Source organism: Oncorhynchus nerka, linkage group LG27, assembly GCF_034236695.1.
Source record: "Oncorhynchus nerka isolate Pitt River linkage group LG27, Oner_Uvic_2.0, whole genome shotgun sequence".
NCBI lineage: Eukaryota > Metazoa > Chordata > Actinopteri > Salmoniformes > Salmonidae > Oncorhynchus > Oncorhynchus nerka.
The window spans coordinates 12394685-12411182 of NC_088422.1; the positions used below are offsets into that span (position 1 = coordinate 12394685).

At 46.6% G+C, this 16498-nt stretch overlaps 2 protein-coding genes across 2 annotated transcripts in view; one reads left to right on the forward strand and one right to left on the reverse strand.

Annotated features, from left to right (window-relative positions):
* The first annotated feature begins 1025 nt into the window (after positions 1-1025).
* On the forward strand, positions 1026-2483 carry LOC135565096 (histidine-rich protein PFHRP-II-like). Its single transcript, XM_065011129.1, has one exon. It carries the CDS (start codon positions 1026-1028, stop codon positions 2481-2483), a length of 1458 nt encoding a protein of 485 aa, XP_064867201.1.
* Positions 2484-4524: 2041 nt separating this feature from the next.
* Positions 4525-16498, reverse strand: part of stpg2 (sperm-tail PG-rich repeat containing 2) — an 85186-nt gene continuing 73212 nt past the window's right edge. The window contains exons 12-14 of the mRNA XM_065011391.1: positions 13590-13705; positions 6027-6177; positions 4525-4609 (exon numbers count right to left, since the gene is read on the reverse strand). Of these exons, the coding sequence (XP_064867463.1) occupies positions 6040-6177; positions 13590-13705 (254 nt within the window). The 3' untranslated portion in view covers positions 4525-4609; positions 6027-6039. The remainder of the gene's footprint in view (positions 4610-6026; positions 6178-13589; positions 13706-16498) is intronic.

Sequence of the window (16498 nt, forward strand, 5' to 3'; positions counted from 1 at the left end):
GATTTAATTAGTTTGCCAATGTAAAACAGGTCGCTGTGATGGAAAGGTAAAGACGACGAGCGTGGAGAGAGACATAAATAACACAGCCTCTCTCTTCCCCTCAGACTGCTGAATAATGATGGGGGTAAAAAATCTCATCACACTAAAAGGCTCTGTGTGTGGAACAATGGCGGGATGAGGATGGGCAGTGGATCTATTGTGAACCTGTCCTGGGGGATGAGGATGGGTAGTGGATCTATTGTGAACCTGTCCTGGGGGATGAGGATGGGTAGTGGATCTATTGTGAACCTGTCCTGGGGGATGAGGATGGGTAGTGGATCTATTGTGAACCTGTCCTGGGGGATGAGGATGGGTAGTGGATCTATTGTGAACCTGTCCTGGGGGATGAGGATGGGTAGTGGATCTATTGTGAACCTGTCCTGGGGGATGAGGATGGGTACTGGATCTATTGTGAACCTGTCCTGGGGGATGAGGATGGGTAGTGGATCTATTGTGAACCTGTCCTGGGGGATGAGGATGGGTACTGGATCTATTGTGAACCTGTCCTGGGGGATGAGGATGGGTAGTGGATCTATTGTGAACCTGTCCTGGGGGATGAGGATGGGTAGTAGATCTATTGTGAACCTGTCCTGGGGGATGAGGATGGGCAGTGGATCTATTGTGAACCTGTCCTGGGGGATGAGGATGGGTAGTGGATCTATTGTGAACCTGTCCTGGGGGATGAGGATGGGTAGTGGATCTATTGTGAACCTGTCCTGGGGGATGAGGATGGGTAGTGGATCTATTGTGAACCTGTCCTGGGGGATGAGGATGGGTAGTGGATCTATTGTGAACCTGTCCTCTGGAAGCGCATGGAGACAGAGAGTGTTGAAGGCAGCTAGGGAACCCTGTAACTGACAATGCCACTTTGCATTGGTTGTGTTCCAAATGACACCATGTTCTCTCCATGGACCCTGGTCAAAAGTAGCACACTAAGTAAGGCATAGGGTGCCATTTGGGATACAATGTTTATCAGGAGGCACAAGATGCTTCTCAGGCAACTGCGCCCACCCCAGACCACCCCACCCCACCCCACACCACCCTGCACCACACCACCCCACCCCACACCACCCCACGCCACACCACCACACCCTGCACCACACCACCCTGCACCACACCACACCACACCACCCAACACCATCCCACATCCCCCACCACACCATCCCACACCGCACCACATCACACCACCACACTACACCATCCCACACCACACCACCACACTACACCATCCCACCACCACACTACACCATCCACACCGCACCACATCACTACACCATCCCACACCACACCACCACACTACACCATCCCACACCACCACACTACACCATCCCACACCACACCACCACACTACACCATCCCACACCACACCACCACACTACACCATCCCACCCCACACTACACCATCCCACACCACACCACACCACCACACTACACCATCCCACACCACACCACCACACTACACCATCCCACACCGCACCACATCACTACACCATCACACCACCACACTACACCATCCCACACCACACCACATCACTACACCATCCCACACCACACCACCACACTACACCATCCCACACCACACCACCACACTACACCATCCCACACCACACCACCACACTATACCATCCCACACCGCACCACCACACTACACCATCCCACACCGCACCACATCACTACACCATCCCACACCACACCACCACACTACACCATCCCACACCACCACACTACACCATCCCACACCACACCACATCACTACACCATCCCACACCACATCACTACACCATCCCACACCACACCACCACACTACACCATCCCACACCGCACCACATCACTACACCATCCCACACCACACCACCACACTACACCATCCCACACCACCACACTACACCATCCCACACCACACCACCACACTACACCATCCCACACCACACCACCACACCATCCCATACCACACCACCACACTACACCATCCCACACCGCACCACATCACTACACCATCCCACACCACACCACACCACCACACCACCACACTACACCATCCCACACCACCACACTACACCATCCCACACCGCACCACATCACTACACCATCCCACACCACACCACATCACTACACCATCCCACACCACACCACCACACTACACCATCCCACACCACATCACTACACCATCCCACACCACACCACCACACCACCACACTACACCATCCCACACCACCACACTACACCATCCCACACCGCACCACATCACTACACCATCCCACACCACACCACATCACTACACCATCCCACACCACACCACTACACCATCCCACACCACACCACCACACACCATCCCACACTACACCACCACACTACACCATCCCACACTACACCATCCCACACCACACCACCCCACCCCACACTTCCTTTCTCCTTCATACTGTGAGTGTATGGCCCTGCGTTGACTAATCAAAGCATCAGTGCAAACAAGCATGTGATTTATCTACTGTCATCTGGAGAAAGAGAGGAACGGAGGATACATCTCTTCTCTGTGAGAGGGAGCATTCTGTCTGTGGATCAGGATCTCCTGAAGGGTAGTTGTGACTATTTGAAAGGGCAACGTCCCCCTTGGCATTCTCATACAGTACAACACTGATAGGATGAAAACTAAGGACAGGAAAAAAAATAAAACATGTTTTTATCTGCCAACAAAATAGACATACAGTACAATTTGGACATGATAGGGGCAGCAGGGTAGCCTAGTGGTTAGAGCGTTGGACTAGGAACTAAAAGGTTGCAAGTTCAAATCCCCAAGCTGACAAGGTACAAAATCTGTTGTTCTGCCCCTGAACAGGCAGTTAACCCACTGTTCCTAGGCCGTCATTGAAAATAAGAATTTGTTCTTAACTGACTTGCCAAGTTAAATAAATATCCTGGATGTGGATATCAATCGTTTCAGCATCAATAATGAGCAGGGAGCTCAGACACCCATCTATATTTTACTATCCCAATATCCAAGGTAAGATGAGCTTTGGGATATGAACTGAGGGATCACTTACTATTTCATATTCAGACTACTTAGAAGTGGTGGGTGGCTGAACGTAAACGAATCCAGTGTTGGCCACTGTGCCTAGAATAAGACATGGCCTGCTTCCCAAATAGTACCCTATTCCTTACATAGTGCACCACTTTTGACCATAGCCCTAGAGACCCTGTTCCAAATGAGTCCACTATAGGGAATAGGGCGCCATTTGGGATGATAGGGAATAGGGCTGGAAATGGAGCAAAAGGAAACCATGTATTCGATGTAGTCGATACCGTTCCACTGATTCAGCTCCAGTCATTACCACGAGCCCGTCCTCCCTAATTAAGGTGCCACCAACCTCCTGTGGTGGAAAATACATTGGATTTGAAAAAGGGTGAAATTTTACCCACAGTATTATGTCATCATATTAATAACCACATTTCAACATAGACAAACCTTTTACAAAATATGTTGAATTTGTAGCTTTAAAACAACGTCAGATCTTCAACAAGACTGACTACTGGAGAATGGATCTATCTACAGCTACCCTATTACTCATATCACCAATAATACTATTTAGGCCTGTATAATATTTACAAAGGCATCAACAACTATTGTTTCAATTCATCCCAGGATTCAACTACAAATAGACTATACATATACAGTAAGCCTAGGGTTTCAGGCTCTGGTTGATTTCAAATGTAAGCTTCATGTTAATCATTCATACGTTGGATTCACATCTCAATCTCAACCAAAAATCTAAGTTAAGAATACAACTAATTCAAATAAAACATTACTTAAAGTGAATTTATAGTTTGATTAAATTAGATTATATTTAGTCCTATTCTTTAACTGTGACTTTTGGTTGAGATGGAGATGTGAATCCAACAGATCGGTTATTCATTTGTAGACAAACTGGGTATTGAACTGTGTTTGGTTGTCAACACAACCAAAGATATGTATATTCTGCTTGGATAGTTCCATCTGTGATACTGACTTAGTCTGGCTTTAATTCTAGTTGGTCTACAAATTGATCATTGATATGTTGGACATTGTTTTTCCATTGGAATTTGGTTGTGCATTTAGATGGTTGAAAGCACAGTCATAACACATTGGAAATTCAACTAACTTTTGGCTGTCTTTTTTGAGTGGGTGGATATAGGTAGTAATCTCATTGAACAACGTCTCAACCAAATATTACCAAATTATCCAGGTTGAAATGACATGGTGGGCCCAGTGGGAGATGTGAGCGTGTCTCTGTGTAATCAAAGGTAAGAAATTACCATGTTATTGTCAAATACAATATCTTATTCGGGCTTACTTGCAATCAATTTGCAGTGTATAAATGATCAAAATAATGTTCAGCCCACCTGACCACCCGCTCAGAAAAAGATTGGCCTGCAGCTAAATCTAGTTTTACCCCTGTTCTAAAGGTTGTTGAAGAATTATCAATGTGTTTACAAATTAATGTAAAATAAACATTTATTGTTTAACATCTATTTATTTGAATTGTATTTCCCAATGCTGAAACATCAGGGCAGTCTGTGGTTTCCTCCAAAAAGCTCCCTGAAAACAAAAATCAATCATGTTACTGCTGGTAAACAGACCTGGTCTCACAGGCCAGACACTGTGTTATGTTCTCATCAGATAATTACTGGAAACAAACTACCAGCTCCAAAATCCTTCAATCAACACCTCACACTCATCGACACAGTTCAGAATGTAATGATACGACCTACCCCAGTACCTCACACTCATTGACACAGTTCAAAATGTAATGATATCTCTTTTGCCTTCACGTGACGAACACAGGACGGTACACAGGAATTCCAGAATCCCCAACCTACCCTGACAACCTACCCCAGTACCTCACAATCTCCCCCAGGCAATGGAACAACCTGACGACCTACCCTGACGACCTACCCCAGTACCTCACAATCTCCCCCAGGCAATGGAACAACCTGACGACCTACCCTGACAACCTACCCCAGTACCTCACAATCTCCTCCAGGCAATGGAACAACCTGACGACCTACCCTGACAACCTACCCCAGTACCTCACAATCTCCTCCAGGCAATGGAACAACCTGACGACCTACCCTGACAACCTACCCCAGTACCTCACAATCTCACCCAGGCAATGGAACTACCTAACGACCTACCCTGACAACCTACCCCAGTACCTCACAATCTCCCCCAGGCAATGGAACAACCTGACGACCTACCCTGACAACCTACCCCAGTACCTCACAATCTCCCCCAGGCAATGGAACTACCTAACGACCTACCCTGACAACCTACCCCAGTACCTCACAATCTCCCCCAGGCAATGGAACAACCTGACGACCTACCCTGACAACCTACCCCAGTACCTCACAATCTCCTCCAGGCAATGGAACAACCTGACGACCTACCCTGACAACCTACCCCAGTACCTCACAATCTCCTCCAGGCAATGGAACAACCTGACGACCTACCCTGACAACCTACCCCAGTACCTCACAATCTCACCCAGGCAATGGAACTACCTAACGACCTACCCTGACAACCTACCCCAGTACCCCACAATCTCCCCCAGGCAATGGAACAACCTGACGACCTACCCTGACAACCTACCCCAGTACCTCACAATCTCCCCCAGGCAATGGAACTACCTAACGACCTACCCTGACAACCTACCCCAGTACCTCACAATCTCCCCCAGGCAATGGAACAACCTGACGACCTACCCTGACAACCTACCCCATTACCTCACAATCTCCCCCAGGCAATGGAACAACCTGACGACCTACCCTGACAACCTACCCCAGTACCTCACAATCTCCCCCAGGCAATGGAACTACCTAACGACCTACCCTGACGACCTACCCAAGTACCTCACATTCTCACCTACTGTAGGCAAAGCTGAAATGGAGCATGTGTAAAATACTGCTATCAGATACAGTTTGTGTCAGTACAGTTTGCAGAAGGACCTCCCTCTCACCTTTGACCCTGCTCTATACACTGCTGAGGGTGAGCGGCGGCGGCGGCAAGGCGCTCAATAGGTCAGGGGCAGGGTAGTGGTTGCTCAGCGGGTTGTTGAGGGTTACGTTGAACGTGCCCTTCAGAACCGTGTCCATGATCGCTGGGCTGAGCTGAGAGGGAAACAAAACAAAACAAAGGGAAAGATTCAAACAACCTGGGAAGGAACTCCCTAAAGGGCAACAACACGAGTAAAAGGTCAGAACTCCTTGTTGTAATCCATATGAGAACTGAATTCCATGTTTCCATTGTAACAGCGGTTCAGGGTGACCAAGTTTCCCTCTTACAGAGGTGAGTGATCAATAACATGGCGGATGTAGCTACTACAGTAGCTACAGAGAAACACAGTGAAGAGATGTAGCTACTAGCTACAGAGAAACACAGGGAAGAGATGTAGCTACTAGCTACAGAGAAACACAGTGAAGAGATGTAGCTACTAGCTACAGAGAAACACAGGGAAGAGATGTAGCTACTAGCTACAGAGAAACACAATGAAGAGATGTAGCTACTAGCTACAGAGAAACAGAGTGAAGAGATGTAGCTACTAGCTACAGAGAAACACAGTGAAGAGATGTAGCTACTAGCTACAGAGAAACACAGTGAAGAGATGTAGCTACTAGCTACAGAGAAACACAGGGAAGAGATGTAGCTACTAGCTACAGAGAAACGCAGTGAAGAGATGTAGCTACTAGCTACAGAGAAACACAGTGAAGAGATGTAGCTACAGAGAAACACAGTGAAGAGATGTAGCTACTAGCTACAGAGAAACACAGTGAAGAGATGTAGCTACTAGCTACAGAGAAACACTGTGAAGAGATGTAGCTACAGAGAAACACAGTGAAGAGATGTAGCTACTAGCTACAGAGAAACACAGTGAAGAGATGTAGCTACTAGCTACAGAGAAACACAGGGAAGAGATGTAGCTACTAGCTACAGAGAAACGCAGTGAAGAGATGTAGCTACTAGCTACAGAGAAACACAGTGAAGAGATGTAGCTACAGAGAAACACAGTGAAGAGATGTAAGCTACTAGCTACAGAGAAACACAGTGAAGAGATGTAGCTACTAGCTACAGAGAAACGCAGGGAAGAGATGTAGCTACTAGCTACAGAGAAACCCAGCGAAGAGATGTAGCTACAGAGAAACACAGTGAAGAGATGTAGCTACTAGCTACAGAGAAACGCAGGGAAGAGATGTAGCTACTAGCTACAGAGAAACCCAGCGAAGAGATGTAGCTACAGAGAAACACAGTGAAGAGATGTAGCTACTAGCTACAGAGAAACACTGTGAAGAGATGTAGCTACAGAGAAACACAGTGAAGAGATGTAGCTACTAGCTACAGAGAAACACAGTGAAGAGATGTAGCTACTAGCTACAGAGAAACACAGGGAAGAGATGTAGCTACTAGCTACAGAGAAACGCAGTGAAGAGATGTAGCTACTAGCTACAGAGAAACACAGTGAAGAGATGTAGCTACAGAGAAACACAGTGAAGAGATGTAGCTACTAGCTACAGAGAAACACAGTGAAGAGATGTAGCTACTAGCTACAGAGAAACGCAGGGAAGAGATGTAGCTACTAGCTACAGAGAAACCCAGCGAAGAGATGTAGCTACAGAGAAACACAGTGAAGAGATGTAGCTACTAGCTACAGAGAAACGCAGGGAAGAGATGTAGCTACTAGCTACAGAGAAACACAGTGAAGAGATGTAGCTACTAGCTACAGAGAAACACAGTGAAGAGATGTAGCTACTATCTTTTATTGTATTTATTTAACCTTTTTTAACTATGCAAGTTACAATGACGGCCTACACCGGTCAAATCCAGATGACGCTGGGCCAATTGTGCACCGCCATATGGGACTCCCAATCACGGTCGGTTGTGATACAGCCTGGAATCTAACCAGAGTCTGTAGTACCGCCTCTAGCACTGAGATGCAGTGCCTTAGACCGCAGCCACAGAGAAACACAGTGAAAAGAGCACAGTGGACAACACAACAAGGGGAAGGAAGGGCAAAGTGATGACACTACACTTTTGGGGGAGGAAAAGGGAATTATATATGGATTTATGCACTGATTTGTGGAGGGAAAACTCTCAGGTCATTTCAGGTCAATTTAACCTTTTGTTTGAGTGACAATCTCAGACAAAAATGCTGGCCTGTGTGTAACAGAATATGACTACATAAAAATGTTAGGTGTGTCAACAATTCAAACCTTGAAATATCTCTCCTGACCCCATTTCATAATTTGCCAAGAAGGAGATATCGCTGGTAGAGAATTCTGAACTTATCGGTATAACTACTATAATAACGTGGTTCACGCAGCTCTTGAAACAAAACAACATTTTCTTACAGTATGTAGCTCATTCCTCTAATATTTCTTGTCCTTGTTTAATCTAATCAAACTTAATTTGTAGTCCGTCAGAATCAGTGAGGTTGTAAAAACCATCTGTTGCTGTCACCGGGTAGACTACACCAGGCTGAATAACAACCTCAGCAGTCCTCAGTAACCTCGCTTAGAAAAAAAGGTGCTATCTAGAACCTAAGGTGTCCCCATAGAAGAACCCTTTGAAGAAACCTTTTTGGTTCCAGGTAGAACCCTTTTGGGCTTCATGTAGAACCCTTCCCACAGATGGTTCTACATGGAACCCAAAAGGGTTCTACCTGGAACCAAAAAGTGTTCTAACTGGAACCCAAAAGGGTTATCCTATAGGGACAGCCGAAGAACCCTTTTGGAACCCTTTTTTCTAAGTGTTGACAGTCGGCGGAGTGCAACACCGAGCTCCACCACCTGCTGTGTTTGAGAGACTCTGTTTGAGAGACTGTGTTTGAGAGACTGTGTTTGAGAGACTGTGTGTGTGTGTGTGTGTGTGTGTGTGTGTGTCAGTACCTCCAGGCTCTGATCAGGCCCTACACCCAAACAAGGGCACTGCGTTCATCCACCTCTGGCCTGCTCGCCTCCCTACCACTGAGGAAGTACAGTTCCCGCGCAGCCCAGTCAAAACTGTTCGCTGCTCTGGCCCCCCAATGGTGGAACAAACTCCCTCACGACGCCAGGACAGCGGAGTCAATCACCACCTTCCGGAGACACCTGAAACCCCACCTCTTTCAGGAATACCTAGGATAGGATAAAGTAATCCTTCTCACCCCCCCTTAAAAGATTTAGATGCACTATTGTAAAGTGGCTGTTCCACTGGATGTCATAAGGTGAATGCACCAATTTGTAAGTCGCTCTGGATAAGAGCGTCTGCTAAATGACTTAAATGTAAATGTAATGTAAATGTGTGTGTGTGTGTGTGTGTGTGTGTGTGTGTGTGTGTGTGTGTGTGTGTGTGTGTGTGTGTGTGTGTGTGTGTGTGTGTGTGTGTGTGTGTGTGTGTGTGTGTGTGTGAGTACTCATACGCGTGTGTAGCCCCACCATGTACACCTCCGCTGTGGTGGTGATTCCCTGGGTATCCCATCACCTGTTCAACTCCGGGGCACCCTAGTGCTAAACCCTCCCAACCACATCAAACAGATCGATTAGAACCAAGCTACTCCACCTGCTGACCTTACGACCACTAGAGTAGACTACCACCTGCTGACCTTACGACCACTAGAGTAGACTACCACCTGCTGACCTTACGACCACTAGAGTAGACTACCACCTGCTGACCTTAAGACCACTAGAGTAGACTACCACCTGCTGACCTTAAGACCACTAGAGTAGACTACCACCTGCTGACCTTAAGACCACTAGAGTAGACTACCACCTGCTGACCTTAAGACCACTAGAGTAGACTACCACCTGCTGACCTTAAGACCATTAGAGTAGAGTCAGAGTGCAGTATAGGAGTGTGGAGTTCACTAAAATAGCCAACAGCACAAAAAGAGGAAATCGGTGGGAATTCCACATGCACTTCAAAGCTTGACCTCCCCCCGTCCTAGTTCTGAGATCCACAAATTCACATGCCGCGATCTGTATTCACAGAGCAGCTCGTGGCGGCAGCCCGATCTGTATGCCAGGAGCAACGTCGGGAGAAGGAGCGGCTTGGTGCTTATTGATCTGTTTGATGTATTTGGGAGGGTTCAGCACTAGGGTGCCCCGGGGTTGAGGTGCCCCGGGTTGAACAGGTGATGGGATGCCCAGGGAATCACCACCACAGTGGGGGCGCACAGGGGTGACACACGCATACACACTTATACAAGCACACGCACGTACACACACACACGTACACACACACAGTCTCTCAAACACAGACCCATTTGCTTGCTCTGTCTGTCACAATAACATATGTCCCTAGAAACTTTCAAACCATGTAGTTCCACCGTGCCGTTCCAACAGTGTATTGCTTTACAGTTACTGGCCAATCACAGTGATATGAACTACAGTTACTAGCCAATCACAGTGATATGAACTACAGTTACTAGCCAATCACAGTGATATGAACTACAGTTACTAGCCAATCACAGTGATATGAACTACAGTTACTAGCCAATCACAGTGGCTCCCTATTCCCTAAATAGTGTACTACTTTAGACCAGGTGTCTGGTCTCTGGTCAAAAGGTCTCTGGTCAAAAGGTCTCTGGTCAAAAGGTCTCTGGTCTCTGGTCAAAAGGTCTCTGGTCTCTGGTCAAAAGGTCTCTGGTCAAAAGGTGTCTGGTCAAAAGGTGTCTGGTCAAAAGGTGTCTGGCCTCTGGTCAAAAGGTCTCTGGTCTCTGGTCAAAAGGTCTCTGGTTAAAAGGTCTCTGGTCTCTGTTCAAAAGGTCTCTGGTCAAAAGGTCTCTGGTCTCTGGTCAAAAGGTGTCTGGTCAAAAGGTCTCTGGTCAAAAGGTCTCTGGTCAAAAGGTCTCTGGTCAAAAGGTCTCTGGTCAAAAGGTGTCTGGTCAAAAGGTGTCTGGTCAAAAGGTGTCTGGCCTCTGGTCAAAAGGTCTCTGGTCTCTGGTCAAAAGGTCTCTGGTCAAAAGGTCTCTGGTCTCTGTTCAAAAGGTCTCTGGTCAAAAGGTCTCTGGTCTCTGGTCAAAAGGTGTCTGGTCAAAAGGTCTCTGGTCAAAAGGTCTCTGGTCTCTGGTCAAAAGGTCTCTGGTCAAAAGGTCTCTGGTCAAAAGTAGTGAACTACATACAGTATAGTTTCGGACGCAGACCAGCTATTGAACAGCGAGGGACACACCAGAACAGACCAGCTACTGACCAGCAATTGAACAGCGAGGGACACACCAGACCAGAACAGACCAGCTATTGAACAGCGAGGGACACCAGACCAGAACAGACCAGCTATTGAACAGCGAGGGACACACCAGAACAGAACAGACCAGCTATTGAACAGCGAGGGACACTTTTGAAAGGTTTCTCTGCATCGTAATGTTTAATGCACCATAGCCTAATAAGACTGAAGAGAGGTAGGAGATCATATCAAACACTTCACAAGTTATATGACTACAAGGTAATTCCCAAAGCTTTATTTCTCAAAATAACAGAAAGATAGGTAGTACAGTAGAGTGTACTGCCATGCTCGTTAAATCACAGGGACATCGGAATCACAGAGCTCATTTGTCAAATACCTGTGAAATACATTTTGCATTACTTTCTACATTTTGTAAACAAAATACACCATTAATTTGTCTTTGCTACTACAACAGTTATATTCCAGTTGTCCAAGTCGACAGAGATGGCTCAATACTGTTCTGTGTTAATGTCACGATGAGGATGGCTCAATACTGTTCTGTGTTAATGTCACGATGAGGATGGCTCAATACTGTTCTGTGTTAATGTCACGATGAGGATGGCTCAATACTGTTCTGTGTTAATGTCACGATGAGGATGGCTCAATACTGTTCTGTGTTAATGTTACGATGAGGATGGCTCAATTCTGTTCTGTGTTAATGTCACGATGAGGATGGCTCAATACTGTTCTGTGTTAATGTCACGATGAGGATGGCTCAATACTGTTCTGTGTTAATGTCACGATGAGGATGGCTCCATACTGTTCTGTGTTAATGTCACGATGAGGATGGCTCAATACTGTTCTGTGTTAATGTCACAATGAGGATGGCTCAATACTGTTCTGTGTTAATGTCACGATGAGGATGGCTCAATATTGTTCTGTGTTAATGTCACGATGAGGATGGCTCAATTCTGTTCTGTGTTAATGTCACGATGAGGATGGCTCAATACTGTTCTGTGTTAATGTCACAATGAGGATGGCTCAATACTGTTCTGTGTTAATGTCACAATGAGGATGGCTCAATACTGTTCTGTGTTAATGTCACGATGAGGATGGCTCAATACTGTTCTCTGTTAATGTCACGATGGGGATGGCTCAATACGGTTCTGTGTTAATGTCACGATGAGGATGGCTCAATACTGTTCTGTGTTAATGTCACAATGAGGATGGCTCAATACTGTTCTGTGTTAATGTCACGATGAGGACAAACCCCAGGAAGAGTAGCTGCTGCCTTGGCAGGAACTAATGGGGATCTATAACAAACCCCAGGAAGAGTAGCTGCTGCCTTGGCAGGAACTAATGGGGATCCATAATAAACTCCAGGAAGAGTAGCTGTTGCCTTGGCAGGAACTAATGGGGATCCATAACAAACTCCAGGAAGAATAGCTGCTGCCTTGGCAGGAACTAATGGGGATCCATACCAAACCCCAGGAAGAGTAGCTGCTGCCTTGGCAGGAACTAATGGGGATCCATACCAAACCCCAGGAAGAGTAGCTGCTGCCTTGGCAGGAACTAATGGGGATCCATAATAAACCCCAGGAAGAGTAGCTGCTGCCTTGGCAGGAACTAATGGGGATCCATACCAAACCCCAGGAAGAGTAGCTGCTGCCTTGTCAGGAACTAATGGGGATCCATAATAAACCCCAGGAAGAGTAGCTGCTGCCTTGGCAGGAACTAATGGGGATCCATAATAAACCCCAGGAAGAGTAGCTGCTGCCTTGTCAGGAACTAATGGGGATCCATAATAAACCCCAGGAAGAGTAGCTGCTGCCTTGGCAGGAACTAATGGAGATCCATAATAAACCCCAGGAAGAGTAACTGCTGCCTTGGCAGGAACTCATGGAGATGCATAATAAACCACAGGAAGAGTAGCTGCTGCCTTGGCAGGAACTAATGGGGATCCATAATAAACTCCAGGAAGAGTAGCTGCTGCCTTGGCAGGAACTAATGGGGATCCATAATAAACTCCAGGAAGAGTAGCTGCTGCCTTGGCAGGAACTAATGGGGATCCATAATAAACCCCAGGAAGAGTAGCTGCTGCCCTGGCAGGAACTAATGGGGATCCATAATAAACCCCAGGAAGAGTAGCTGCTGCCTTGGCAGGAACTCATGGAGATGCATTATAAAAAAACAAATACAAAATATGCAGCCATTTTGGGACTTTTCTATTGGTTTATTAAGACAGGCAAGCTCAAAAAGTCACAAATAACGTGTTTGAATCGATTTTGAAACCGAGATTCTTATAATGTTGGGGCAATTAATGTACGTTTAAGCATCTCAGGTAGACTGATGTTACATGGTAAAAGCTAGTCTGATAGTGAGTTACCTCATAGGTGCCTGGGCCGGGGTTGGTGTTCTTGGGGCCTTTGAAGCGATCCTCCCTGGACACGATCAGAGCCATCTGGGGACTGGACTTGATGTCAGGACTATACTGACCTGGACCTGGTGAACAGAGGAGAGGAAAGTAGAGGAGAGGGAGAGGAGGAGAGGGGGACAGGAGGAGAGTAGAGGGAGAAGAGAGGGAAAGGAGAGGAGGAGAGGGAGAGGGAGAGGAGAGGAGAGGAGAGGAGAGGAGAGGAGAGGAGAGGAGAGGAGAGGAGAGGAGAGGAGAGGAGAGGAGAGGAGAGGAGAATAGAGGAGAATATAATAGATGAGAATAGAATAGAGGAGAATAGAATAGAGAAGAATAGAATAGAGGAGAATAGAATAGAGAAGAATAGAATAGAATAGAGGAGAATAGAATAGAGAAGAATAGAATAGAGGAGAATAGAATAGAGAAGAATAGAATAGAATAGAGGAGAATAGAATAGAGAAGAATAGAATAGAGGAGAATAGAATAGAATAGAGGAGAATAGAGGAGAATAGAATAGAATAGAGGAGAATAGAGGAGAGGAGAATAGAGGAGAGGAGAGGAGAATAGAGGAGAAGAGGGGAGAATTAAAGAGGGAGAATAGAGGAGAGGAGAGAAGAGGACATTAGCAACGGACAATAAAATAGAGGAGAGGAGGGAAGGGGAGGGGATAGGAGAGGAGGGGGAGGGGAGAGAAGGGAAGGGGGAGAGGAGATGAGATGAGAGGAGGGAGAGGAGATGAGAGGGGGAGAGGAGAAGAGAGGAGGGGGAGAGGAGATGTGAGGGAGGGAGGGAGGGAGGGAGGGAGGGGGAGGGAGGGAGGGAGGGAGGGAGGGAGGGAGGGAAGGGGAGAGTAGGGGATAGGAGAGGGGAGAGGAGAAGAGGGGAGAGGAGAAGAGGGGAGAGGAGGGGGAAGGAGAGGGGGAGAGGAGAGTCAGGCTCTGAGTCTCATCACCATAAACCATTCATATTCCAATAAGATACCACTTGAGAAGAAAAGTGTAGAGTAGGGACTGAGCTAACTCTCAACAACTCACCCACTCGGTCACTGATGTAAACAACAAATGATCCTAGCAATACAGAGTGAATGAAAACATGACGAGGTAATACAACTGTTTAAGTATGCTAGATGACATTTGGACTAAATGATGAAAACAAGGTTGAGGAAAAAAATTTAACCGGTAAGCCTGGGGGTTCCCGCGCTAGGTTTCCCAATCACTTGTCTGACCCCCAGCTAACTCAAAGGTGCTTACCGCCACAGAAAAATTTGATTGGTTTCTAGAGTTATTTTGCATTCTAAACATTCCCATTTCACCTGGAGCAGATTCCGTGTCATAGAGCCCATTTCTACCGCAGCCATTGGGTGATCGCAGAAGTATACACCTAATATTGTTGAACATATTCCAATCAAGTTGACATCAAAAAGTGATTGGAAAAAGGCATGGATGAGGGGTGAAATAATACCCCATATTCTGAAATGCAAATTAAATAATAGCTGAAATGAACTCCCTATGTGTTTGAGAACACACTTTGCACACAGCCAGATCTATTTATATGCAAATCAATCTCTTGTTAAGGGGTTGAGTCTTGTGTAAAATAGGTTGCATAAATTATCCATATAAGTCATGAATCTTTTTTGGAAAGAACATTTGCAATGAAAGTATAATTGAAGTAACAATTAGGCTAACCACAAACAGAAACGGACACTGTATTTGAATGGAAGGACATTGGTCTCCTCAACAAACCCAGTCTATTGTCTCCTCAACAAGCCCAGTCTACAGTCTCCTCAACAAGCCCAGTCTATTGTCTCCTCAACAAGCCCAGTCTACAGTCTCCTCAACAAGCCCAGTCTATTGTCTCCTCAACAAGCCCAGTCTACAGTCTCCTCAACAAGCCCAGTCTACAGTCTCCTCAACAAGCCCAGTCTACAGTCTCTTCAACAAGCCCAGTCTACAGTCTCCTCAACAAGCCCAGTCTATTGTCTCCTCAACAAGCCCAGTCTACAGTCTCCTCAACAAGCCCAGTCTACAGTCTCCTCAACAAGCCCAGGCTATTGACTCCTCAACAAGCCCAGTCTACAGTCTCCTCAACAAGCCCAGTCTATTGTCTCCTCAACAAGCTCAGTCTACAGTCTCCTCAACAAGCCCAATCTACAGTCTCCTCAACAAACCCAGTCTATTGACTCTTCAACAAGCCCAGTCTACAGTCTCCTCAACAAGCCCAGTCTACAGTCTCCTCAACAAGCCCAGTCTATTGTCTCCTCAACAAGTCCAGTCTACAGTCTCCTCAACAAGCCCAGTCTACAGTCTCCTCAACAAGCCCAGTCTATTGACTCCTCAACAAGCTCAGTCTACAGTCTCCTCAACAAGCCCAGTCTATTGTCTCCTCAACAAGCCCAGTCTATTGTCTCCTCAACAACCCCAGTCTACAGTCTCATCAACAAGCCCAGGATACAGTCTCCTCAACAAGCCCAGTCTACAGTCTCCTCAACAAGCCCAGTCTATTGACTCCTCAACAAGCCCAGTCTACAGTCTCCTCAACAAGCCCAGTCTATTGTCTCCTCAACAAGCTCAGTCTACAGTCTCCTCAACAAGCCCAATCTACAGTCTCCTCAACAAACCCAGTCTATTGACTCCTCAACAAGCCCAGTCTACAGTCTCCTCAACAAGCCCAGTCTACAGTCTCCTCAACAAGCCCAGTCTATTGTCTCCTCAACAAGTCCAGTCTACAGTCTCCTCAACAAGCCCAGTCTACAGTCTCCTCAACAAGCCCAGTCTATTGACTCCTCAACAAGCTCAGTCTACAGTCTCCTCAACAAGCCCAGTCTATTGTCTCCTCAACAAGCCCAGTCTATTGTCTCCTCAACAACCCCAGTCTACAGTCTC